The sequence below is a fragment of the Stegastes partitus genome, unplaced genomic scaffold (genome assembly GCF_000690725.1).
Source record: "Stegastes partitus isolate 25-593 unplaced genomic scaffold, Stegastes_partitus-1.0.2 Scaffold719, whole genome shotgun sequence".
In the NCBI taxonomy this organism is placed as follows: Eukaryota; Metazoa; Chordata; class Actinopteri; family Pomacentridae; genus Stegastes; species Stegastes partitus.
The window spans coordinates 129,163-151,478 of NW_007578450.1; the positions used below are offsets into that span (position 1 = coordinate 129,163).

The 22,316-nt window shown below is 42.5% G+C and overlaps 3 protein-coding genes across 3 annotated transcripts; 1 reads left to right on the forward strand and 2 right to left on the reverse strand.

Moving 5' to 3' along the window:
• Window positions 1-155: 155 nt before the first annotated feature.
• Window positions 156-13,359, reverse strand: LOC103364111 (ankyrin repeat domain-containing protein 13C-like). The gene is made up of 13 exons (XM_008291126.1): window positions 12,533-13,359; window positions 12,360-12,401; window positions 11,115-11,219; window positions 8,201-8,286; window positions 7,900-7,945; window positions 7,652-7,718; window positions 7,350-7,494; window positions 7,123-7,254; window positions 5,229-5,390; window positions 5,049-5,128; window positions 4,808-4,906; window positions 1,749-1,849; window positions 156-1,655 (listed from the first exon to the last, which is right to left on the reverse strand). Exons 1-13 carry the CDS (start codon window positions 12,903-12,905, stop codon window positions 1,525-1,527), a joined length of 1,569 nt encoding a protein of 522 aa, XP_008289348.1. The 5' UTR covers window positions 12,906-13,359; the 3' UTR covers window positions 156-1,524.
• Window positions 13,360-13,485: 126 nt separating this feature from the next.
• On the forward strand, window positions 13,486-14,779 carry znf830 (zinc finger protein 830). The gene has a single exon (XM_008291127.1). The coding sequence runs from the start codon at window positions 13,542-13,544 to the stop codon at window positions 14,577-14,579; it is 1,038 nt and encodes a 345-aa protein (XP_008289349.1). The 5' UTR covers window positions 13,486-13,541; the 3' UTR covers window positions 14,580-14,779.
• A 49-nt stretch (window positions 14,780-14,828) lies between these two features.
• On the reverse strand, window positions 14,829-21,616 carry efcab14 (EF-hand calcium binding domain 14). Its single transcript, XM_008291128.1, has 9 exons — window positions 20,898-21,616; window positions 20,100-20,248; window positions 19,822-19,967; window positions 19,307-19,405; window positions 19,121-19,228; window positions 17,329-17,481; window positions 17,123-17,231; window positions 16,902-17,033; window positions 14,829-16,420 (listed from the first exon to the last, which is right to left on the reverse strand). Exons 1-9 carry the CDS (start codon window positions 21,071-21,073, stop codon window positions 16,242-16,244), a joined length of 1,251 nt encoding a protein of 416 aa, XP_008289350.1. The 5' UTR covers window positions 21,074-21,616; the 3' UTR covers window positions 14,829-16,241.
• Between the last annotated feature and the right edge of the window lie 700 nt (window positions 21,617-22,316).

A 22,316-nucleotide genomic window follows, 5' to 3' on the forward strand; every position in this document is an offset into this window, starting at 1 on the left:
AGTCCTGCTTATTGCTCTGAAACGTCGCCAACACACCCAAATACATTAAAGTGATCTATAACCCAGTGGAGTAAAATATGTGTCGGTTCACAAATTAGCCCACCCCTCTCCCAAAGCCTCGTACAAGAGAATCTTTTTATTACACTCGCACAAAGTCGGTTGAAACATGATGCTGGTGCTTTATTTAAAGGGATGTGAAGTAGGTATGGTTGCAGTACATATGAGCGTAAGCCAGAGACAACTCAGTGGATCAGATTATTTCCTATCTGGACATCCAGCGATATCAACTTCACAGCTTTGTTTCCTCTCCTTGGATTTATTTAATGTATATATATATTTATATATTTAAAAAAAACAAAAACAAAACTGAAAATTACACGCAGACTACCATCATGGAGAAGAATTTAAAAAGCACTAAAAGGTGTTTCAAAGTGTTAGTGTTAGAATCGTCAGGGTTTTTTTTTTTTCCTTTAATCTAAATGCCAGTGAGTCTGCAGGTAATAGAAGAAACGCTCAGAGAATATATCTTAAAGATGCATGTGATCCAGGAGGCCAACACAGCCACAGCATGCCTTAAATATACTTAATATCAGTGCAGTATTAAACTAAGAACAGTTTACCTGATATCCCATCTGGGTTCTCCCACGCACAAACGTACACAGAACGATCCTCGATATAGTACACGTATTCACTCACACCGAGCACAGAGTTCATACTATCACGACAAACATGGAGACAGCCGAGAGGTAACATGAGCTAACCTGAAAACACAGGAGACTGCGTCCTGCACAGGGGGAAAAGGCGTTGGATATCGAACTGTTAACAACGTGTTTTTATGCTAAACCTTGTCCCAGCTGGTTAAAAACATTCTTAAGTACTGGAAATGTATTGCTACACAGTGTTACTCCTTTGAGTTTATATATATATATATTTATATATATATATATATATATCGTACATAATATATAAATGAATATTAATTAAGCTCAGTCTGAGGATATAGCTATATTTGTGATTCCTTTTGTCGTGAGTTACAGATGACACGTGAACTATTTACAGATGACGGTGCCAGTGCAGTAAGAATTCAGTTATCAGTCCTTGGAGACGACGACATAGAATAGATATCAAAATAGTGGCGATGGAGAGTCCGGGCTTTGTCGTCTGACAGCTTTCACAGTCGAGAACAGCAGCACAGAGCGGCGGCGGCGGGTTTAACTGCTCAGATGGTGAACAGCGGGTACAATGAAAGCTATCACTCATTTCACAAAGAACGACTGCCGATCTATACGTGAGATGGCGCTCCGTAACATCTGCTTGCATTGATTTGCTTTGGATCCATCAGCGAAATGAACAGCAGCTGATCAATGAGACCAGCCCACCTCCTCCTTTTTTTTCTTCTTCTTCTTCTTCTTCTCTTTTTAACGGCTAATATACACACAGAATAAAACAATACAGAATTCCTCATCTCTGCTTCCGCCCTACCGACGCCTGTCATTTCCCGTTCGTGTCGGCGGTGTTTGCAGGTCAGAGGTCCGGGAAGCGGCTGGGATCTTCTTTGTATTCGGCGGGGATGAAGAAAATAGACTCTTCGAAATCGTCGTAGCGGAATTCCTGAAAGGTGACAGTCGCCGTGATGGTGGGGAAGACGGGGATGTCTGCGAGGCAGGAAACAAGAGAAGACGTGTTAGTTTGTGATCGCGCTCTTGAAGCTCGGCGGCTCACAGGAACGCAGCGGCAGGTCGACGTACCGAGTTTGACTGGAAACCCGGGCGGAAGTTTCATCTGAACAAACTCTCGGAGTTTGTTGAAGTGCTTGAACGGGGCGATGACTTCCAACACGTTTAGTAACCTGGAGGCAGAGGGAGGTAAGACAGCGGTTTGCTTTCAGTCGTTTCTTTGCCAACTTTTCCTGTCAGGTGCAGACAAAAGTGTAGAAAACCTCAAACAGAACGAAAAAAGGAGTTTTGAAAGAAGATTCACTGAAATTTGAGCTCTTGAATGAATAAGGGGTCCAACGACAGACGATCCTCTCTCCTTGTGCTCTTGAACAGAACTATAAACATATGAAAGAAGCGTGGAATAGACTGTGGTTTCCAACCTTTACAGTTTCTGATCTTTAAAAGGCCCTACAGAGCTTTTTTTCTAAGCATCAGCATCTTTTTATTCAATTGTCTCTGATGAGGAGCGAGCGTTTGCGGCCTCCTCGACTATCGGTTCACTTTTCAGACCACTTCACCGGTTTTGTGCGGCCACTCAGAGCTTCGGGTTGAAATTTTTTAACTTTTTCTAAAAGGTGCTCAGGAAACCAATTACAGAGGTGGGACTCATCATCATCGTCCCGGTAACCATCAAAACCATCATCAAGTCTATTATTAAATGGTAGTCAGAACGGTGATATGTGGTCACGATACAGAAACAAAAACCCACACAGAGAATAGGAACCGGCCGTAGCACCTCTGTATGCTAAACAAGCAACGAACGAGGTTTTGCAGGTTGTGATCGCTCCACTTATACAGTCAAATGTATTCATCTCCAATTACAATTTAGTGAAATAAGACATTGCTTTTGAATTGTGGCTGAAAATAATAATTTAAAAACAAAAAGCTATCTTGGACTAATTAGAGCACTTTGCTGATGAGCAGTGAAATCCAAACACCTGTCAACAGGTGCAGAAGTCTGACTGAGAGTTACAGGAAACACCTGATGGCAGTGATTGGCTCAAAGGGTTGTTCAACTAAATATTAGTTTACGGGTCCCATCATGCTTGTTTGCTCGTTTTTTTTTTAATATTTCTGTTGAACCACAATTCAAAAGCAACGTCATGATTTTCATAAAATTTTTATTCATTATTACTTTTGTCAATTTCGACTTATTTCTACTGCCAACTTTCCTCTTCATGTCGTTCCTTCCTGAGCTGCACTGGGGGGACAGTAATAAAGGGAATCTACGTTTGAATGTCTTTGATTGTGGATTTTGTCGCCCGTCACTTAAACTGAACGCCGGTAAACACAGGACGATATTTATGGATCCTCTCTAATTGCTATTCAGTGAACTTGCATTCATTAATAAAACAAGTTTCCCACGCTGGATTCAAAGCGCCTCACGTAGAATAACGCACGCGTCTAATCCGCCGTAACGGTTTTTGATTCGATCTCGTCTCTCAGAAGGATTGTTTTGGTTACACTGGAAGCAGATACGCCTCCGGGTTGGGAACCACGGGAATAAATGAATTATTGATATCCTGATGTATCGGCTTCACCAGAGGTTTTCAGTCCTGATCTTCGGGGTCCAGACAAACAGCGGTTTCCCGTTACGCTGTGAGTACGTTTACAGTAACTCTACGTCTCACGTGTAAAAAAAATAAAATAAATGGCTGGAATGAAAACCAAGGAGGGCTGGAGAGTGAAACCCACCGAGACATGAGGTAATGCAATCTGCTACTGAACAGTCGTTTCTGGTCTCGTTTTGGTGATCGCGGCTTTAAACTGAACATTATAAAAGCAGCATATTTGTAACATTACAAAGCACAAAACGTGAAGGGGAGAAATTACATTAAAAAACCATTAACTACGTACAGGGTGGGGTTTTATTGCTGGCTCCATTAAGGCTCATTCAGCAGAGGAGATAAAGCAATTTACTTGCTTTACTACGTCCCAGTAATATTTTACAGCACCGCCTGTAATCCGTTATAGACACAAACCAAAGCATGAATCAACTGCTCGGTGTAACGCGCGTTTATCTTTTAAAATTGCCTTTTTCTCAGAGTTTTTATATTTGGCCTCTTTCATACATGATCATGATTCAAGAAAGCAATTCATTTGGTTTTCTGTGTGTTACAACCAGAAAAATGTAGAGAAACATTCGTCAAATCCAACATTCGCTGCTCGCTCTGCTGTGATGGTTTAGTTTCTAATTTGTAAAAAAAAATATGTCTGGGATCTGGATGTTCTTATTTCAGGCTTTAGGAAACACTAAAGGGCATTTGTTATTTATTTTACTATTATCTGGCATAAAAAGTAAAAAGAAATTCAATTAATAATCTTTCCAAAGACACAATAAGCAGTAGGTGACGCTCGGCTTCAAGAAAAGCTCGACGTTTCCCTTCATTATGAAAACACCAGAGTTAGTCGTCTCTACGGATAAAAGTAACTGAATTCTTAATGCGCCCATAAGTTACTAGAATATTGGCAGCGTCTCCCCTCGGGACACTGCTTAGAAGTCATTAAAGCTTAAAGCAGAGTTGTGATTTACAGTTTTTCCATCCGTATTGAGGTGACTCCGTTTTCAGCAGCAGGCACAAAGAAAAGCTTTTGCTCCGGTCCCGACGTAGAGTCAGACAAACAGAATGTAAAATGTTCTGTGGAGAACAAACGTGGTCGCGAGCATTAAAACACAAGTAATTGGATCCTTTATTATCTATGTTCATGTGAAAAAGAATATCACTGGATTATTCTTTTTTAAAACTCTAAAATACACACGAAAAGGGTTGGAGGCGCCTACAGTGTGTGAATGAGAAATAAGCAGGACTTATCCTCCAAACAGCGCTACAGCCAAGCCGAGGCAAAAAAACAAAAGCAAAAATGTCGTCACACGATGGAGCCGTTTGTTTTTGCCATTTTCTGATCAGTGGCTCCCCCACGCAACCAGGGAAGCCCCTCCGTCTACCTGGCCCAATTATCTGATCTGAATTATTTCATCTCCACATCACCCTTTTCTAAAATCTCATGAGCACCCACGTGTATTCACCCAGGATCAATCTGCACAGAAAGCTTTGTAAATAGATCTGAGGATGAAGGGATGTACTTACGACTCGATGCCTAGAGGGAAATCCTGGCTCATGGCTACAGTAGCTTTGAAGTTCTTCTTGCTTTCCTTACACACCAGCTCTCTGCCGAGATGAGGTGGCCTGAGGGCGGGAAGAGACAAAGACAAACACATGAAGACGTGTTTCACTCTCACAAGTCGTACACATCTTCTTGTCGCTGCCCTGAATAAATTGCTAATTATGTCGAGGACTGATGAAATCGTAGAAAATACGAGACGCTCACTTTCCGTGCTCCGCAGTTATGTACTCTTCCCAAGAAATCGTGTTGGGGGCTGGAGCGGTGAGGGACTGCCTCCTCACCGGCTGGGGACAGGAAGATATCTGTCAGCGATCCGGTGGTCAAGTGTCACTGCTATTTACTGCCCACAAACAAAGCTAGGGCGGTGAATTCTTTCCTCCTCACCTCAAAGTTCTGCTCACTGATGCTGCCTCCTTTACTCAAGCTCTCCATGATGGCTTTGTTCCTCAAGATGTCTTCTTCGCTCAGGTGCTCTCGCCGTTTCCTCGACTCCAGCACCAGACCGTTCACTGCATAGAAGTCGGCCAGAAAGTTCCCGACCCTCTCCTGCGCACGGAACAAGCAGATGTTGGTATTTCGAAATGAGTTACAGCCATTTTCTCCAGACATGCTGCAGACCTCTGAATGTGCCAAGAGGCAGCCTGAGGGTGGGACTGTACCGCCTTTACTGGGGGCTAAACATTTTCTAATTCTTCAAGCATCCCTATTCATTCCCACAAAGCGTCTGCAATACTTGGGATGTGCTGCACGGCTGCGTGGAGACAAAACAGGGCTTAAGAGGCTTTAGGAGATAAACAAAATTTGATTTGTTTCCCCGTCTCTAATTATTGATTGGGCTTTTTAAAAAGAAATCTTCAGCCTGTGAGTTAAGAAAACTCTTTTCTGCAGCTGTTCTCAAGCTGTGAGGCATGTGGAAGACCACGGGGAAACTATGAAGCAACATTTAGTTCAATCAGTATGATTTATGGAGGGAAAATAAACCAACAACAGTTTTCTGACCAGAGCTTTCAGTAAAATTCTCTCTGGCGCCTTTGTTTTTATTTGGCTTCTAACGGGACAGAAAAGTTTAAAAACCACTGCTTACGTAGAAGCAGCTCCGCTCTACTGTCATACACAGCGCTGGAAAATGAGCTTCTGATTGATAAACAATCTGGAATATCTTTGAATTACTAATCAAAAGCTTGTGAACTCTGAGGCCACGTTTACACGAAGCCGCGTATTTACAAAATCAGATCTACGTTTTCAAAAATAACATTGTTCACATCAGATCGTTTGCGAAAAAAGCTTCGTTTACAGAAACCCGCATAAATACGCCATGCTAGCCAATCAGAATCCCTGAAAAAACACAACGAATGGCACGAACGACTTCCTGTTACTTCAACGATAATGGCGCGTTTGTGTGGACCGACAGAGAAGCTCGTCCACATAACAAAACATTTCTGAATGTGAATGCAAACAGGCCAAAAGCGTTTGCACAAACGTAAGAACACGCATCGCTTTAACAGCGTCCATTTCTGATGATTATGACAGCAGCCAAACTGTAAACATGGCTGCACGCATATGACGCTGATGACGCTTCTGTCGCATACTGTCCGCCTCCTCCCGTCTACATGCAAATGTAAAGACAGAGTTTTTCCAAATCTCCACTGTGGCTGGAGTTTTCAGATGTGATCGTTTTCGGTGACTCGTAGCTTCGTTTACGTGTAAACCAAAGGCCCAAACCCACTGAAATATCACCCTTTATGCTACGTGTAAACGGGGCCTGAGACTTGGTGACTTCTAAAACACACAATGTTTAGGTTATTCCCACTTTGTGAAGCACCTTTCATCATTTTGCTGTCATGTTATGTGCTTGGACCATGTTTCTGCTGTTTGTTGTTGTGATTAAATATCTTTTCTCGATGTGTCACTGCAGAGAAACAACAGGTGCTATTCCAAACTTCGATGATGGATGTTTCTGTTCAGTTTAACCAGTAACGCTCTGCTGTTGTGCTTGTCGGCTCACTAATGCAGTTTAATCAAATTAGGAGCATAAAGAGTGAATAAGAAGCATTATTCGTATGTATTACAGCTGTGTTTCTTCTTCTATCAAACACTGAGCCTCTACAGACTGTGTTTTAGTGTCCTTTACTCTCCGTCAGCTCTGTTGAACGTGTCGACGCAGGGTAATGACTTTATTGTTACTAGGAGGAGACCACATTCTGCTTTAAACTCTAGAAAGTTTTTCATCATGAAGTGAGTCACATTGCTTCACTTTCGCACATTGCCGCAGCCTTACCGTTTTATCCTCTCTGAAGAGCCAGCCAATCTGGCTACGAGAGAAGGTGATGGACTTCGTGGACAGAGTTGCAGAGTAGACGTCGCTGCTCATCAGGATATCCACCTCCTCTTCGGTCTCCATCTCCGACTCCTTTGGCCAAAAACACTGAGAGTTAGGGTCTCGCTGATCACGTCAAACAGCTGACGACGACGCCGTGTGAAGCCTCGGTCGGGCCGCTCACTCACCTCGTGGTGTATTCTTTGGTACACTTTTGCCTCGTTGTCCAGAACGACGAAGGACTGGGAGGGCGCCGCGTCGCCGTTGAAAATGAAGCTGAGATCGCCGCGCTGACATTTCATATCGGTGAAGTCTATGAGAGTGGTGTCAAGTCTAAATCAAGAGAGAGGATGAGAGCGCGTGTGAAGATTGTTACGTCCTACTTTTTAGATCTAAAAGAAGTTCTTGACCTAAATATCACCACTTGCTGCATTAAACACTCGGTGAATGAGGCACAGCAACAGCCTTAATCTAGCGTTTGACGTCTCACCTGATGTTGATGCCCTGCTTGTAGATTTTACAGGCATCAGACGGAAGCATCCGGGACAGCAAAGGCACTACGAAGGAAAGAGGGGAGTAAGTTCAACTGTGAACAATTACTTCCAGAAAGAATCTTAAATGACGTTTTTAGATGCTAATAAAATTAAAGCTGGCCTTACAAACTATCCCATGTTGTAATAACGTTTGAAAATAGGGAACATACACAACTTTTATGTTTGTGTGGAAGTGAAAACTCACCCCAGCTCTGAAAATCCCAATGCAGCTCCAAATAAAAATCACCGAGCTGCATAAAAAAACATACAACGTGTGACTGAATGATTAAACGTTATAATTCCATAGGTCTGAAGAAGTACAGAACAGCGACGATTATGCATTTCAGCAGTTCGTGTGCATCCTCAAGGACAGGCAGCAGTCTCTTATGCAAATCTTTGCCTGCAGACATTCTCAAAACACAATGGACCGCATGTTTAATGATGCAGAACGACAGCAGTAGTGAACCTGGGGTTTGTGTGACACTGAAACCAGCTGTGATTCTCACCTCTCTGAGAGCTTTCAGTAATTTTGGCCTCTTATCTTCCACGCTCTCCCGCGACTGCTGCTTTAACTTCCGCAGTATTGCTGTGACTGGGGAAAGAGAACAGGAATGAATCAACTCAGCAGCACAGCGAAGATGCTGAGTATATCCACTGTTTTAGGGTATGTGGTCCAATTTTTTTTTTGCAGCTTTAGCACTCTGCAGGACCCTTAATAAGTGCGATAGTTCATTTCAGCTTGTCAAAGATGTAGAAGTATCTGCATATTTGCACTGAGGTAAGTCACGAGAATTTGCAGGGATGGAATGTAAAGCCACGGTGGAGGCAATTTAAAAAGATCTGTTCACTAAAAAGGACTGGCAGGTTGATTTTTAAACTGTCAAATGTCTTGTACATAACTACATTTCGGTGACTTTTATCAAATATGATTAATATTGGCCAACACACTTTAGAGTTTTGCTGTCTATTTAAATTTAACACATTAGTTTAGCCGTAAAATGTGCCTTTTGCAAAGTTCTGTTTTTGGTGCTATGATGAAAAACGTGTCAATTATATGTTTATTACTGCAGTTAAAATGAAATAGAACTGAACTGATATCTCTATGACAATAGTGACTCCTGAACTGATTACAGGCACAATAAAAGTCATGGAAGCTGGAATACATTAGACTGTACAGGTCTGCTTAAAAAACAGCCACTGACTGTGATTCATTATCATATTTTTGAAACCATCAGTACTAATATATCAGCATTGTGTCGGCCATCCTCTTTCCCAGCATCTCTGAATGACCTCCTGTGCTGAAGGGAGACGTAACGTGTGCAGATGTTTCACAACCAGTCCATGGGGTTAAACCCTCCCAGCTACATCCTGGCACACAGTACAAGATACGTTCAATGCTCCAGTTTTCATAGTGTTATAAATCACAACACAAGGAATAATCACGTCTCTGCTATCTCAGAAGTAACATATTTCATATTGCTGCACATGCACCAGCAGCAGTGATAGGCTCAGCTGATACAACTCATTAGCTCATGAGGTGCACGTCTCTGTCGTACAAACTGACCACAGACCCAGTAATGATGTCAGATGGACCTCAGTAAATCAGCGGATCTCAGATGTATCCTGGTTATCTCAGTCAGGGGAAATATTAGGCTGAGAATGGGCGTGACTGAGCAGAGAAGTGCTGACCAGGCCCTCGCTGCACTCGGGGAGCTCGTCACTGCACGCACACGCAACGAGAGAGCGAGCTGCTAACGCAATGTGCACATGTGTAAAAGCGAAAGGTGATGACCGCTGACAAGACTGCAGCGTTTCGTGGAAAGCTTTAACACACACACACACACACACACACACACACACACACACACACACACACACACACACACTTGGTATGAAGCAAACCTTGTTCACTATTTTTCGCTCTCACTAAGTGATACCAGCTGTGTGCTGCCTGTTATTTAACCAAAGATCTAAATACAATGTCACTGGAATATGACTTTCTTTGCATGTCCTTGCTGATGGTGTGAATGTACCCAGCCCCCTCTCTGCCCCCCTGCCGCCTATTCACCCTTGTGAGTGATGTGACCTTCTCAAAGCAAAGCTCCTGGTCCCAGTCCCAAGCCAGCCTGCCACAGCAGGCACAGAGCGCCAAGACGCATACTAAAAAGGCTGGGGGTCATTTCTCAAACTACCGGGGCTCACAATCTCCATCGCAGGCTGTGCAAGAAAAGGACGCTGATAATTCACAGTCATATTATCTGTACTGCCAAAAGCAACAACTATAAACTGTCAGCTCAGCACAGCTAAAGAACTGATATAAATTATTTAGTATTCACTCCCGTTACCGCACACTTTATCTTTCCTTTATCTTCAGTGAACTGTGCTAAATTAACACCAAGCCTCAAACAAGGACAGAGCAGCGAATTCATGCCAAAAGCATTATCTGGCACCTTTCACATGTCATCTGACTCATTTCAGCGGATGTAAAATCTAAAAGCAGTGGCATCATTAAGCAGGGCAGTGACCAGCCTGTAAGCTCAGGGCTTCCTAACACTAAGCCAGCACTCAGGCTGCATTCCAGCCCATCTGGATGACGAGCGCTCAGAGAAAATCCTCCACCTTTAGCTTTTTAGCTGGACTGACCAGATAGCGGTGTTTAAACAATTAAATGATTCGTTAAAGGTCCTTCCAGCTCTGTTATCCCACAACCTCCAACACGACTTAAATCCTTTGATTTTCACCACATTTTACAAAAACCATAGACTGTATATGATGAAAACACGTTTCATGATATTAGAAATTATCAGTATTATAAACAACAACATGTAAATACTACTGTTTATTAGTTAAACACTAAAAACTGCTGTCATACTTGTGCCGAGTACAGCGTGATCAGATTTCCTGTGCTATCAATATAACTGCTCCCCTATATGACAACAACAGGCAAAATGACGAAACCCAAATACTGTACAGAGGCACCAGAGAAGACTTTATGCTACTCAGTGCCAGTAAACGCTTCTGCAAACCACTGATGAGGAGTTTAAACTACAATTTCATTTTTAGCAGGAAGATACTCATTCATTCACATGGGAGGCCAAAAAAAGCAGATTGAATCAACCAACCCCGATCCTTCTTGAACACACTACAGCCGTCACGCTGACATTTAGCGACACCACGACAATATAAGCAAGCTTCAAACCGAGCGCCATTCCAGTTGTCACAATGACTGACTAACCCACAAATAGTGACTAAAGCCATCATAAATCTAGAAAACCATCACACGGGCAGCACTCAGCCGAAATGTCAAAACGTTGACGGTGTGCGATTGCAGGTATGTCAGTGAGATTACCATAAACACGTCCAAATATGAAAACGTCAGGACGACACACAGCTATTCTGAGCATTGTTGACTCTACTTACTCATTTGCCTGTCACCGTAGCTGATGGCTTCTGCTAGAGGACTCCATCCCTGCGCATTTTTGATCTTTACAGGTGCATTGTGGGCCAGTAGAAGGAGAGCGCACTCTGAGAGAAAAAAGCAAATAACACAGACAAACACAATTGTGACGACATTAGTGGTCATTCTGGCCCCACTTTTCTTTTTTTGTTGTTGTTGTTTGGAGCAGTTATTACAAATATAGGATAAATGTTGAGATTTTAATGTTAAGTTGGGACAGACTACAAAACTTCTGGACTAAGAAACCGAGCACTGTGTAGATGTCCACTCATCTAGGTCACACTAATCCTCGTAAAAAGCAACCGGACTTTTCTTTCAGGTTCTTGGACCTCTCGTCTAAGAGGCTGGATAAACTGAGGACTGAAGAAGCCTCTTGGCTGAGAGGTGAAATGTCTCCAACAACTTCTTTTTTTTTTTTTAAGCTATTTTTTTGGCCTTTATTATACAGGACAGTCCAGAGAGAGGGGAAGAATGGGGGAAGAAGTTGCAGCAAAGGGCCCTGAGCGGGATTCGAACCCATGTAGCCCCTGTACATGGGTCGCCAGCTCAACCAGGTGAGCTACAGCAGCAGCCAAGTGTCCAACAACTTTAAAGAGAAATGTACCTGCTTTTTAGTGAAGCTCCTAAACATATGCCGTGCAGTTAAACCACTAACTAAGGTCAACATCAGCTTGTTTTTCCAGCGGTTTCTCCATTTCCCTCTTGTAAAGCTTTTCTGCTTTTTTTTGATCTAAGCAAATTAAGGTTTGAAGAACACATGGCATCACATGACTTATAGACTGTTAAAAATGAGATTTTTCTACGTACTTATAACTTATAAATGCCTTTGTGCTCATAAATTGGCTTCACTGTGTGTAATCAGTGGTCTGTGTAGCCTTACTACTGTGTTATACCAACATTATGTCATTCCAACTCTGCAGAGGTCAGACAGGACATGGTAAGAGCAGCAGGAGTATAAAGGCTGTTACAAAATGAGGAGAGAGTTGACGCTGCTTTCGAAATGGCCTTTAATGAGGATGCAAAATGCTCTCCTACATTATGACAGATGCACGGCAGATTTAGTTAAATTTACTGGCCTCATACAAACAGTGGCAGATTACCCTATGAGAAGCTTTTTGTTCATTTTGGGTAATCCTGTGCACGACAATAGGCTGTTTAGTTTAAAAAAACAAAACCAAACATATTATTATGCTATTGCTCATCTTTACCTTTGTGGCCCAACATCACAGCCAGGTGAAGAGGTGTGTTTCCTGAAGAAAGAAACCCATCAGAGTGTCCGGATTACAGATAAATATCAACATCAATACAATCAGAAACACCGGTAATGTAAAAAAAAACAACACAAAATCAGGTAATAGAAACACAAAACCAAACCACATACCATGCACATCCTTCTGGGAGATGCTGTGGGTCCTGATGAGAGAGGAGAGCCGACGCACATCTCCCTTAAACACGCACTCATGAACAGGAAACTCCAAATCCTCACTTGTCAGGATTATTGGGTTCTTGTTGTTGTCATTCACAATGGTGCCGATTGATGAGTTACCGTTGATGTTGTTCGCGTTGAGCTGCTGTTGCTGCTGCAGTACCGACGTTTTGACCGATTTCTGAAAAGCCTTGTTGGACTTGAAAATGTTGCTGGTACCGTTAGGAATAGTCCCGTTGGAGGTCTCATCGTACGTGTCCATGATCTCGTCATTTTTGTTTGGTTTGTTGTGATCCTTTCGCATGGTGCGTATTTTCTCACCTGTCATGATGACTATCGTGCGTAATTACGAGGCTACGGGCATAAATGTGTAAGCTAGTCACAGCATTAGCAAAAATACCGAAAATAAAAATTGTTGCAGTTGATTGAATACGAGATTCAAGCCGACACCGATGCGCTCTCGTCGCTGGCTGCTCTCCGTTGTTCAAATAACGTTGCACCTGCTGTCCGGCTCCAAGCCAACATTAGCTCCCAGCAAACGTTAGCTAGCTAGCCGACAATAAAAAATGAATATGGTGGGTGCGGCGATGGAAACAGAATTTAATGCTAAACATAACAGAAAACACACGCACACTAAATCAACATACAGCTAAGAATGAAAACTAGCAGCAAACGACTACATCGTTGTCTCTTCCACCGCCTCTTGAATAGACGTTTTGAAATGCTATCGATTCAGCTTGCTTTGCGGCAAAATTCAGGCGGACGGGGTGGTACAATAAGCCAGCTGAGCTAACAGCTCCGCGAGCGCTGCTAGCTAGTAGGTCGCAAGTCTCGCGAGACTATTCAACAACCCCCCCCTCCAGTTTGAACGAGACTTGATGGTAACGTCATCTTTAGGAGACACACACACAAGCGTCGCAAGTCAAGCAGCTAGCAGGCTAGCAAGTTGCGTTGTTTACTAAAAATGGCAACCGCCAAGAAGGGGAAGAAAGTTGTGAATCAAGAAGAACTCCGACGGTTGATGAGAGAAAAGCAAAGACAAACGACAGACAAGAAGCGCGTCGAGTCTCCTTTCGCTAAATACAACAGTCTCGGGCACCTCAGCTGCGTCCTGTGCAATGTGCAGGTGAAGTCCGAGCTGCTGTGGCCGGCTCATGTTCTTGGAAAACAGCACAAAGAAAAAGTTGCTGAGCTGAAGGGAGGAAAGAGTCAAGCAGTTGTACAACAGAGTCAACCGGTGAAGAGGAAGGCACCGGACAACGACGACGTTCAGGGAAAAAAGGCGAAACCAGCGTCGGTTGCGGGCCAGTCGGGGTCGGGGCTGCCAGGAGATTTCTTCGAGAAACCCAGCGAAAAGGCGCCTGTTTCTACCCAAAAGTCTGCAGGGCTGAGTCTGTTGGCTGGAATTTATGACGACGACGATGATGGTGAAGATACCGAACAGGCAGGTGAGGCAGGAACCACGAACCCTCCTCCTCAGAAGGCTGAAGCAGCAGGACTACCAGCGGACTTCTTTGACAGCTCCATCCCTTCCACGCCTGCCATCTCCCATTCGGGATCCATCCTCAAAGCGGACGTGCAGCCGGAGAAGACCACCGACAAGAAAGACAACACAGCCGAGGCGTTACCTGAGGGTTTCTTCGACGATCCGGTTCGAGATGCCAAAGTGCGCAACGTTGACGCGCCCAAGGATCAAATGGACAAGGAGTGGGAAGAGTTTCAGAAGGAGATACGACAGGTGAACACCAAATCAGAGGCCATCGTGGCGGAGGAGGACGAGGAGGGGCGCCTTGAGCGTCAGATAGACGAAATCGATGAACAAATTGAGTGTTACAAGAGAGTGGAACTCCTGAGAGACAAGCGGGATGTGGTGAAAAGCAAGCCTCTGTCCAGGAAGGAGGAACAGATGGAGATTGACGGCGGCATTGACGAGGAAGAGGATGAAGAGGAGCTGCTTGGGCTGCTGTCCCGGGACTGGAGGGCTAAAGGGGCTTTAGCCTAAGTTTCTCTACTAAGATGCCATATGTAACTGACCTCAGTTTGTTCCTGAATACTGATAAAGACATTCTAAAGGAGGGATTCTTTTGTGCAGCTCTGTCAGCAGTCCATGATTTGTTGATGTTTGTTAAACTTTTTGTACACTTCAGACCTGAGTGCAACATTCTACAATAATAAAACATAGTTGGGTGCCACTGGAGGACACGGGCTCCCACTTCATGACTCAAAAAAACACAAGGCAGACCACAGATCAGACCTTTAACTGTGTGTTTATTCATCGGTGCTCAAACGAAAAGACATTCATAAAATCTCCCGCATACAGTAGCAGCATGGACCCAAAATCTACGTCATGGTGGCCAAAGCCGTTACGTTTCAAGCTCGACTAACCATTGTCCTGCAAAAAACAAACAGTCGACTATGTTAAATTTATAAATAATTATTTTTTCATGTTACATGTAAAGCAACATGCAAAGCACAACAGAATTATTTTAAAAAATGTAAAATGTTGAGATTAAGACCGTAAAGCAAATCTTTACCAACCTGACCCCCTTCACGATATAATTGGTTGAGAACACATTTCAACAATTTTTTTTTTTTTTTACAGAATACAACAAAGTCTGAATATGACAAATTTGTTATGTAAATACACCACTATTATGCCATTTAAATGGAATAAAAGGAATCAAGTAAGGAGTGGTGGTCAGTGCTTCTTATACTACCTGTTACATATTGTGAGCTAGGTGTGCCTTTTCTCCACTGCAATCCTAAACAAGCAATATCTAATTCATTTTGTTATTGCTACATATGCCTCACGAGTTACCACTTCAAAATTCTTTCTGAGTGATTCAAAGTGTTCATAGCCCTTCAAATCTGCAAAACATCGAGAAAAGAAACTACAGATAAATGTACAGATTGGAGTAAATACTGGATTCCAAATTGCAGCCTACTAAAGATAAACGAGGAAAGACACGGAACGAAAAGAGAAACCAAACGTTAGATTCAGCTTAGAAAAGAGCATACAAAAGTTTCAACCCCTACGCTCACTTGTGTGTTTCAGATAAGTTAGGAAACTGTCTAAAAACAAAACCAAATCCTGACAGTGACGGTTTCTAGTAGTCATTTGTAAACATTCATAAAATTCTATCTCAAGTCCTATAAATAAGGTTTAGGTGAGTTGTACCACTTGAGTGTGTGTGTTAATGGGTGGGAACATCTTCAACAGACAAACAGTTAAAGCTTCAACTGAAGCTAAATATACAAAAATGGTACACTAACATGAGACAGGTGGTCAAAAGAAAAACAAAACAGGTACACAAACACAGCAAGTTTAGGACTGGGGGTGGAGAATGGGATTCAAAGTAATTCACAACACTTTTTTTTTTGCATGGGTTATTCATATAAACAGAGGAATCAGATAAAATAAGAGCTGGATATTCTACTCATATGGATACTGTTAAAATTTAAGCGATGCTTTTGTGGCTGAGGTTATGCTGAGATGGACCAGGGGGAGTGAGTAGGGGGCATGCCAGCGCCACTTTTTCCACAATCAGTATGATAAATATTCAGTTCACAAAAGTGCAGCAATTACAGAAAAGGGTCGGGAACCCCGAACTCCCAGACCCCGCTGGGTTTTCAGTACTGTTCACCGCTGTCAGCAATGATGTGCTCACAAACCTAGAGCGGCTCTCAGTTCCATCAGGGAGTACCTCTGGTCCCCGTCATTGTCAAAGCACAGCACAGCGTGATTACTGGGAGTTGATTCCCCAAATACTTTCCTCAGGTCCTGGTAGGTCAATCCGAGTGAATTACGTCCAATACCTGCCTGCTGGAAGATGTCCTCCAAGTCTGTGAAAAGAACAATGTTAACAAGAAAAAATATTTAAAAAAAAAACATATATACATAATTTTTTGTGATAGTCATTTGTTTTCCTGCCAAGAATTAGTCTCCTACGTGTCAGGAAAATATAAGGCTACAGCTTTGTTTAGGAACAAGACAGGATTGGATTAATTCTGTCCAAAGATAACTACATTTCCAGACTCGCTCCCGTAAAGCTCATTAATTAACACAGTATACAGTTGAATCAATACAAAACAGTAATTATGTGAAGGGCTGTTTGTTAGCTGAGAGGAATTCCTTCCTCAAGTGTTATCGTCTCCTCAAGTGTTATCATCTCAGCAACGTTTCCAGGCAACAAGCAGAGACTTATTTTATTATGGCCTAGAATTAATCTTCTCATCTACCTCTGCAAGAAAGCTAATGTGTGTATTTACCAAAATGTCAAGCTAATCCTTTAACGAATGCTGAGATGTAAAACTTTGTGTGCACCTTTCAGAGAACTGACACCAGGCATGGATAACTTCTTTGGACATTCTGTCTCAGCATGTCTCTTGGAGCGGTTGGGAGTTAAGAAACGAGGACGTCTGCTTGTCTGCGGCTCTGTCAGTGGAGTGGACAGCTCTGTCGAAAATAAAACAGATATAAATATTAAAATGCGACACGAGGAAAATAAAATTCACTGTGATAAACTGCTGTATCTTATACTGTACCCTGAACACTCCCAGGTGTTGCTTTGGTTGTGGTAGCTTCTTTCACCGCCTCAGTCGTTGGACTTTCACTGCTGATTGCCAGTTGAGCTGTTGCATCATTGCTGTTTACCTGTAAAGCAGAAGATAAAATGTAATACGACTAAATTGTGTTGGTACACTCTGGGCTTAACACAACACCACATAGAGAGTAGCTTCATTTTACTCACGTTTTGTTTTGAGCTGTTCTCTAAAGAGGCCACTCTCTGATGAAGATCTGCGACCGTAGAGAGCAGGATGTGGATCTGCTCATCAGTCCACGTGTGGTGCTGCTCCTCTGTCTTGTTGACGTCGCTCATGGCTTTTCTCAGGTCCGTTATGTCCTACAACAATACAATAAAATACACGTGAAGCAGCCTGCAGTTTTAAAGCCTGACAAGCACATTTGGTTGACAAATGACAAATAGTGTCCAAAGTTATGCACGTTTCAGTTGACAATGTTACTGTGGAGACCACAGAACTGACCACATAACTACTCAGGCCACAGTACAAGAAATACATGCAAGTGTATAATTACATGGTGAGCTCATTTCCCCATCCTGTAGTGCTTGTGAAAAATGAAGTGGAGAAAACATTCTGCAGTTGTCTCAGATATTTGACCTAGTTTTACTCAGCAAACTAAAGCATCTAAGCTCCCAAAATAGATTGGCACTTGTTTCATGTATTATGAATGAAAACCCAAGGCATGGATCCAAGAAATGACAGGACCTTCTTAACCCTGGGACTCCTTCTGCATAAGCCTCACAAGAACTGCAAAGGCATGCACAGGTTGGTAAACAAATAAACTAATTGATCAGGCGGTAGCAAAGTCTGGATTCACACCATTACGTTAAATAGATCAACTGACATTTCATCAATTGAATCATCTTGGTCATATGCGAGTACATTTGCCTCAATTCTACAGAGACAAAAGTAGAAAACGTGGTACACCAAGCTATTTAATTAATTCATTTAAGCACAAATTTGTTTAACTTGTTTTCTGTACACACCTTTCTCCATACATCCATGCATAAATAATAAATGCACCGTGCAGCCTCCAGCAGTATTTGCTGTGAGCATACAGACGTGAATAACAAAAAGACAAGCCTTTAAACAGCATAAGTGAAATCTGACTTTGACTCATAAATAAAACTTCTGCTTTTGCTCATTCGAAATACCCCAGTTTGAAGCCCTACACGATTCTTCTGTGACGGTTGTCAGCTTTCCAAAACACTGTATTAACATTTCAGTAGTTTAACATACATTTTGAACAACAGCTGTGAAACAAAAGTCTGTTCTTATTGGAATTTCTGCCTCTCACAGCAGACAGCATCAGGGGTTTTCCTGCAGACAGGATTTTTTTGGCACAACCCCAAAGAGATTGGTTTTAGCTTGTGCCAAAGAAAAATCAGCCGTGCCTGAAGGATTGGAACCGAGAATGGAGAATGAAAAACAAAAAGTGTGTGTGTATGTTGACCAGTTCTGTTAATTGGGATTTCATAAGTTCAACCTTAATAGATATTGGTGTATCAATACTCATCAATAACAGGAAAATGTCAAGATTTGCGTCAAGCGAGATAAGATGAATTTACTATATGTGGACCGATCATGCCTACTGTCGTGCTTATTCACCTCATAACGGCTCCCTCTGAGCCAGGAAAAACCCTGAACATTTATCATCAGTGTATCTGAACACTGGAAAACCCTCGCAATTGATTCTGAGAAATACATAGAGGAACAAAAGCACACGACCATACGGTAAGAAATACAAGACTAAAAGTCACGGATAAATGCAAACGACAGCTCTAAACAGAAGGAACCACTAGGTTTTTGCAAGCAAGAGCATAAAAAGAAAGTGTGGATATGTGAACAAGAAGTTAAGGTTTGCACGCCTCGATGTGCTATTTCATCTCAGCGTGATACCAACTGTCGGTTGTTCAGGGTTAGAATAAACTACAGAAAATATCACAGGCTTAAATTTACCGTTGTCTTCTTTATGTCGTCATCTTTCTTCTGATTTTCAAGAGCAGCCTGCATAGTCTTCACATCATGCTGCACACTTGTTAGTGTGCTGCCAATCGTAGCGACACTCTGGAAATAAAAACATGTGAGGTCAGTTACGAAAATCAGTACAAGTCATCTTTTAATTCAAATTTATTTTGGCTTTACCTTCTGAAGCTCTTCAACGGTTGTGGGCAGGCTGATTAAATCAGCAGCTGATTTCAAGTTGGCCTTTAAATGGTTTACAGCAGAGTCTAGCAAACTGATCTGCAGGAATAAAATGACATAAAGCATTTAGTTACACCTGCAAGACAGAGTTTCCAATCTCTACTCCAATTTATTAGGTGCATCAAGCTAAAATTTGCGTCATCTAATACAACAGTCCTGCAATAAATCCACCAACATGAAGTTTGTGATGTTCAGGTTTTGTTTGAGCTGTTTTGACTGAACTGGAAGTGGTGTTGTTGAACTGTATTGAATTACAGTAACAGGTGTTGCTGTAAACTTATCTGACTCATTCATGTCAAGGAGGCTGAAAAACAGGAACAGCCCTCTTAGCAAAGCAATACAGTTCAACAGCACCACAAACCACATCCTCCAAAATGGCCCTGAAGTTGAAATGCTTTCAAGTGTATTCGATTGTTTCATTTTAATAAAACCTTGAGGCAGACATTAAAACTAACCTTCCGGTTCATTTCTGTCAGGTTAGACCAGAGTTTGCTCAACCCCTTGCCCCCATTCTCGATGTCGTCAAGCTTCCTCTCCTTGTTTTTCAGGTCCTCACTTAGTTTGGGTAGTTCGCTTGCAGATGCCTTCTGGCTGGTTTCCACTGGAACAAAAACATTGCTAAATGTTAACACCAGTGTGCCTAGCTTACTTAACATACGACATGAACAAGTGTCCAAAGGGCAGCACGTGTTTTATGATCATCACAGGGCTACTGTTGGTGTGTGACGCTTACTGCTGTGCAGCTTTTCTTTCAGCGAGTCCAGATCTTCCTTCAGAGCAATCTGCATCCATATGAGTCCAGCACAGGCCATGACACAGGCCGCCAGTATGATGAAGAGAAACAAGGGGTAGCACACATTGCAGCACTGCGTGTAGCTTCTTCTGTAAAGGCAAGAAACACGGTAACGTTAGACATTACAACTGCACGGCCTTTTAAATTATTGATGAAGGAGATATTTTCAGAAGGCTGTATGCCACGTCTTGGGAATAATGCAGATTACTTATATGCAAGTGTGCTTTTATATATGAGCTGCTCGAAGCTAAACCATCACATCACACTCATGCTGAATAATTTGTCCTGGATCAAGCTTCAGAAAGAAAAAAATAGAAGAAAAAAATCATCTACTAAATTATAAGCAATGTACCTAATTCTGCCTCAGGGAATGGGATCCTGAAAAACAGTTTTTGATTTTAATTTTACGATCCTGAGATTTTCTGCGTTTGAAATTTAAGAATTGAACATTTGTGAGAGGAACAAGAAAACAGGATGTACTCTGATTCGAAAGTGCTGGCAGCCAAATACTAAATCAAAACATTAACATATTCGTCCAAACAAAAAGCAAAACTAATAAAATAAGCATTCGCACATGATTAAAATTCACAGAACTCAAGCGAAGTTGTTCTGTTGTCTTTAACTTTTAACTGCTTCACATTTCTTTGACACCTGAACGACTGTTTATCGCATTACGTCATGACGGTAAACACACAACCTGTACGTTACAGAACAACAACAACAGGTGAATAGACTCACTTTCCAAAGTTGGCTCCGCTGTTCAGGTTGTTGAAGTCGTCGTCGTCCGAACTCGAGTCGGACTCCGAGTCCGGCGGCTCGGTTCGGAGAAGTCGGTGACCGGAGCCCTTTTTGGTCTTCTTCCTCTTGCTGTCCCCGAGGCCGATCAACGCGTTCAGCTCCTTCCTCTTCTTCATCTTTTTCTGGGGGGTCAGCGAACCCGCCGAGCCCGATTTAAACCCGACTAAATCCAATGTTTTGTCCAGTTTGGTGGATGTTGTCGTGTGTGTCGCGGCTAAGCTAACTCAACTTGCTAGCTTGAGTATCAACCACACAGCGGTGCCAACGGATAGAAACACATCGGACTTTGCCGATCGGCTGCTTCGCTGACACATACACCTAATAAACGACAATGTTCAGGAGCTGGTCGACATTGCGTTACACTCGCAAAACGGCTTCTCTCGGATAACTTTTTCTACTAGCTGCCGGGTTGTCACGTACGTGAGCTAACTCGGCTAGCATCGGACTCCTGGCTAACGTTCGCTAACAGAGTGCGGCTGTGCTATCACATCGTCTCAGCGAGGTTTGAAATTACCTGTAGCGACGTCGCTCATCGTGGAAACGCAGTAAAAACTCTTTAAGTCGACCAGTAAAGCCCGACTATGATATAGCCAAGGAATGCGGCGCTATTTCCAAGGATTTGTCCTGCTGCCTGTATTGTTTAGGCAGGGCGTCCAAGTAACCTCACAGCTGATTGGTGCAAAGAGCAGCTACAACTTCCTCTGCTCTCCTTTGACAGGGAGCGACTCGGAGCGCAACACCGCCTGCCCCCGACCGGCAGCCTGCACCGCTGCCGTCCAAAGTCATGGGCCGAGTAAGTACAATTAGAAACGGGCTGGGGGGAAAAAAAGCAAAAAAAAAATGCGATGGAGAAATCAGAAACACATGTTTGATGGAAGTAGCTAACGACACGGCAAAAAGAAAACGCGCGGTGCTGCGACAAAAGTCGTTACGAGGCTAAATTAGCCCATTTTTAATTCATCATATTTTGAATTTTACGTAGTTTACTAATTATAGCACGTTATAATTTAAATTTTTTTTTTCTCATGATAAAATTAAAAGCTGTAAAGGGGTCGAACTTTCTCACATGAGGACATATTCATTATCTGTTTTTACACCAGCCTCCTGTTATTTTTGCCCACAAAAATGAGTTATAGTGGCTCATAAATACATAAAGTCTTACAGCTGCTCAAAACTACATTATAGTTTGTTCTAAAGAATTTATCACAATTTAGTTGAGGATGCTGCTTTTGCATGCTAAATAGAAGGACTTAAAATATATTTATCATGTAAAATTATGTTTATTATTTCTTCTTTTTTTCTTCTTCCTCCCTACATGACTTGTTTTGAGAAGTTCCTATCACAGCATGTAGGCTGTTC

Excerpts from the sequence above, each read along its gene's own strand:
- znf830 (XM_008291127.1), top strand. The coding sequence starts at position 13,542 with ATGGCAACCGCCAAGAAGGGGAAGAAAGTTGTGAATCAAGAAGAACTC.
- LOC103364111 (XM_008291126.1), bottom strand. The coding sequence starts at position 12,905 with ATGACAGGTGAGAAAATACGCACCATGCGAAAGGATCACAACAAACCA. Across the intron at positions 7,946-8,200 it reads TACTGAAAGCTCTCAGAGAG|CTCGGTGATTTTTATTTGGA; the intron begins GTGAGAATCACA and ends TTTTTTATGCAG. Across the intron at positions 7,255-7,349 it reads ACCAAAGAATACACCACGAG|GAGTCGGAGATGGAGACCGA; the intron begins GTGAGTGAGCGG and ends TTTTGGCCAAAG.
- efcab14 (XM_008291128.1), bottom strand. The coding sequence starts at position 21,073 with ATGAAGAAGAGGAAGGAGCTGAACGCGTTGATCGGCCTCGGGGACAGC. Across the intron at positions 19,406-19,821 it reads TGACAGAAATGAACCGGAAG|ATCAGTTTGCTAGACTCTGC; the intron begins GTTAGTTTTAAT and ends TTATTCCTGCAG. Across the intron at positions 17,232-17,328 it reads AGAACAGCTCAAAACAAAAC|GTAAACAGCAATGATGCAAC; the intron begins GTGAGTAAAATG and ends TCTGCTTTACAG.